This window comes from Drosophila erecta, unplaced genomic scaffold (assembly GCF_003286155.1).
Source record: "Drosophila erecta strain 14021-0224.00,06,07 unplaced genomic scaffold, DereRS2 tig00000021-arrow-pilon, whole genome shotgun sequence".
In the NCBI taxonomy this organism is placed as follows: Eukaryota; Metazoa; Arthropoda; class Insecta; order Diptera; family Drosophilidae; genus Drosophila; species Drosophila erecta.
The window spans coordinates 15,729,145-15,732,290 of NW_020825198.1; the positions used below are offsets into that span (position 1 = coordinate 15,729,145).

The following is a 3,146-nucleotide window of genomic DNA, read 5'->3' on the forward strand; positions in this document are numbered from 1 at the left end:
TTATAGTGAGAAAAATGTGCGAACACGTTAAATGGCATATATTTTGAGCACCTTGATTACCGATTTCCAACACTACTTATTTCAATACCTCTTGCCAATGAGGACTTTGTTTTCATTGGTAAAATATATCCAATGTTTGGTAATTCTGACATTTGTTTTTATTGATTTACTCATGCGAAAAACTAATCGGTTTTGGTAGGGAAAATATAAGGCATTCCTTCATAATTATTAGCCACGAGAATAGGGTATCCTTTCATCACTCTCGACTGGAAACTCGCTTTTCTGGGCGCTGCTTCCTTGTAATTTTTCCTGCCGTCGTTTTTGTTGTTCCTGTGCTGCACATGCCCCGCGCACTTCACTTTTATACGTATACCTATAGATATGGGTATATATGAGTATGCATTGTCTGTCTGTCTGAGGTACTCAAATGCCACTCTTTCGATGCGAGGCGATGCGATGCGTTTCTTCCTTTGGATCCCATTTTGCTGCTTTTCCCTTTTTTCCCCATTTTTCCTGCTAACCAAATAAATGCAGTTTGTGTGTGCGCCTGCACTGGTTGTTTGTGTTGAGCCAAGCAGAACATTTCCATTTGAATGTTCTTTTAAGCGAAAACAATTCTTTTCTTTGTTTTGCCTTTGCCTTTGCCTTTCTGCGAGTTTTTCAGGTATATGTAAGTGATACGCCCAACCCCGCTGATTTCGCTCGAGTGTTTAGCAAATTAGATCATGGATTTTTCCTCTGATTTCTTGGGGTTATCATCGCGTGGATATCATCAACGGACCCCGCCCACTCACCTGAACGCCCACGAAGGTGATTTTCTTTTGTTGTGCACTCCTTCGTGGATTTCCCTTAAATTTCTTCTGCTGGCTTTTTATTTTACATTTTTTATGCGGCAACTATAAAAAAGTTTTTACATTTTTTACTGCACTTATTTCAGCTTTCTCTCTTACTCTGCGCTGCTTCAATCCCATTTTACTCTGTGGGTAACAAAAGAAGTTTTTTGACGGCGAGTGCATTATATTTTGGACTCACGGCGAGAAGTTGATTATATTGATTTGTGGAATTGATTTGGCGGAGCATTCAACAGACACTCCTTTTCTCTATAAAATATTCCTGGCATGTGGTTCACAAAAAGTTAACCGATTGCTCTTAGGGTCATACGGAGTTGTAGGACGAAAAGTCCTTTTCGTAAGATCAAAAAATAGTCAGATGAAGAATTTAAGCCTGATACATATTAGGTACGATTTTATATGCAACGTTCGCTTATAAATGTAACAATTTTAATAATGCGTGGTGGGAACAAGCTTAAATATTTAATTTTTATTAACAAATTAAGCTGACTAAATAGACTGGGTGGCACACACTTCTCAATAAGAAATTGGTCAAGGTCAAGTCTAAGCCAAGGCAAGAAAAATAAAGAAAAGGCAAGAAGCAAAATCTCCCTTCGAATTTTGGTATTCCCCTGTGTTGTGCGAAAATTCAGAAATTTAAAATAAACCCTAGTTGGCTATAAAAACAAATAATTATAATAGTAGTTTTCTACTTCTTTTAATTATAAAATGTGCAAGAAATAGTTTATCTAAGATGCCTGCAGTTTCACTTTCCTAAAGTAAATTATTTCCCCTTCAATTTATATTGTTTTGTTTTCGAAAACTTTCCTGTCCGAGTTCGAAAAACGTAGGAAAGGCCACAACACTGCGAACCACCCCCTGAAAGTTCGAACTCCAAACGTAACGACGGGGTAAAAACGTAATGCCAAAACGTATGTAACATGCCACAAGTGTGACTCTCTCTGCATTTCGTTTGAGGAAACGTTTACTGCACGTGATGAAAGCAGACATAGTCAGCGCGATAGAGAGTGAGAGAGAGAGGGAGAGATGGAGTGAGAGAGAGAGAGGGACAGATGGAGCGAGAGAGCGGTGGGAGAAGGGGAGAGAAGATGGAAAAGAGAAAGCGGGCGAAGAGGGTTGCTAATTCTCCCGCCGTTTCCCGGGTATAAATACAGGCGCCCTGCGAGCTGAGCTCCTCAGTCGAACGACAACTCGCCAGGAGTTCAGATCAGGAAAAGCAGGAAATCCCCGGCCACACAACAAAGTTATTGAGTGCCATTTTTACGTAATATTTTGAGGGTCTCTAATATGGCGATTCCATTCTTCGAAGAAGACCACGTCTCTAACTCGGAAGCCAGTGGCGATCAAGTGGATAGCCCCATGGCTTTCTCCGTGGATCCAGGACATGATCAAGTGGACTTCGAAGGTCCTCCGCCTGCAGCAGAGGAAACCCCGCCACCAGGAGCAACAAGTGAGCCAGTTGCGCCTCCGAGTGCCGAGGAGCAACTGTTGGCCTGGAAAATCCTGGCCATCACCATGTGCAAGGTCCTGAAGCAATTTTACCTACAGCACAAGTCATCCGGAAAATCCAGCAAACTAAAGGCCACCGTTCAAATACAACCGCAGGCGCAGTAAAAATTTCCAAGAACAAATTAAGCAACAACTAAGGCTCCTAAAAGCGCAACTTGTGATTACTTTACGTTGGTGAGAACTAGCGCAGCCCGAAAATTCGAGAGAGAATGAGCGAGACAGTGACAGAGAAATGTGAATCAATTTCCCAAGGAAAACCCAAAAACCAGATTAACTTTTGATACATGTATTTTCTTTGCTGGAAATTAAGCACATAGTTTCTTATCCGTCGGGATAAAACAAAATTTAAAACTTTGGATAAGCGCAAATGTGATAAATAATTTTGCTAAAAAAATTTACAGTCCAAGTATTTGTTTAGTAAACTTATTTAAGTTAGTTTTACTTGTTTAACGGAATAAGTTAGGTTCTCGTACGAGGTCGGCCCAGTGCAAAGAAAAATGAAAGAAAAATCCGAACAAATTTTGGAGAATGGTCTGAAAAGATGAAAACAAAATTTTTTAAGCAGCAGCTAGTTTTCAAACCAACTTAGTTGATAAGCCAAACTATTCTATATTCTATAACTACAAATAGTTACAACTTTTTTACAAACAACTCTCTTGGTGTCTATTTATGGGGAAATTTAAAAGATTCAACTTCCTAGGTAGAGTGCTTCTTATACTTAGCAAATATTTATGGAAATATATTTTTAAAAATTAAAACATATTTTTATATTTACTTTGCCGTCGA

General features: G+C 39.4%; 1 protein-coding gene across 1 annotated transcript; it reads left to right on the top strand.

The window, feature by feature from the left end:
• The first annotated feature begins 2,019 nt into the window (after nt 1–2,019).
• Nucleotides 2,020–2,769, top strand: LOC6546303. Its single transcript, XM_001972808.3, has one exon. The coding sequence runs from the start codon at nt 2,139–2,141 to the stop codon at nt 2,463–2,465; it is 327 nt and encodes a 108-aa protein (XP_001972844.1). The 5' UTR covers nt 2,020–2,138; the 3' UTR covers nt 2,466–2,769.
• The last annotated feature ends 377 nt before the right edge of the window (nt 2,770–3,146 follow it).

Bases quoted from the DNA above. Each gene is read 5' to 3' on its own strand.
- LOC6546303 (XM_001972808.3), top strand. From the start codon at position 2,139: ATGGCGATTCCATTCTTCGAAGAAGACCACGTCTCTAACTCGGAAGCC.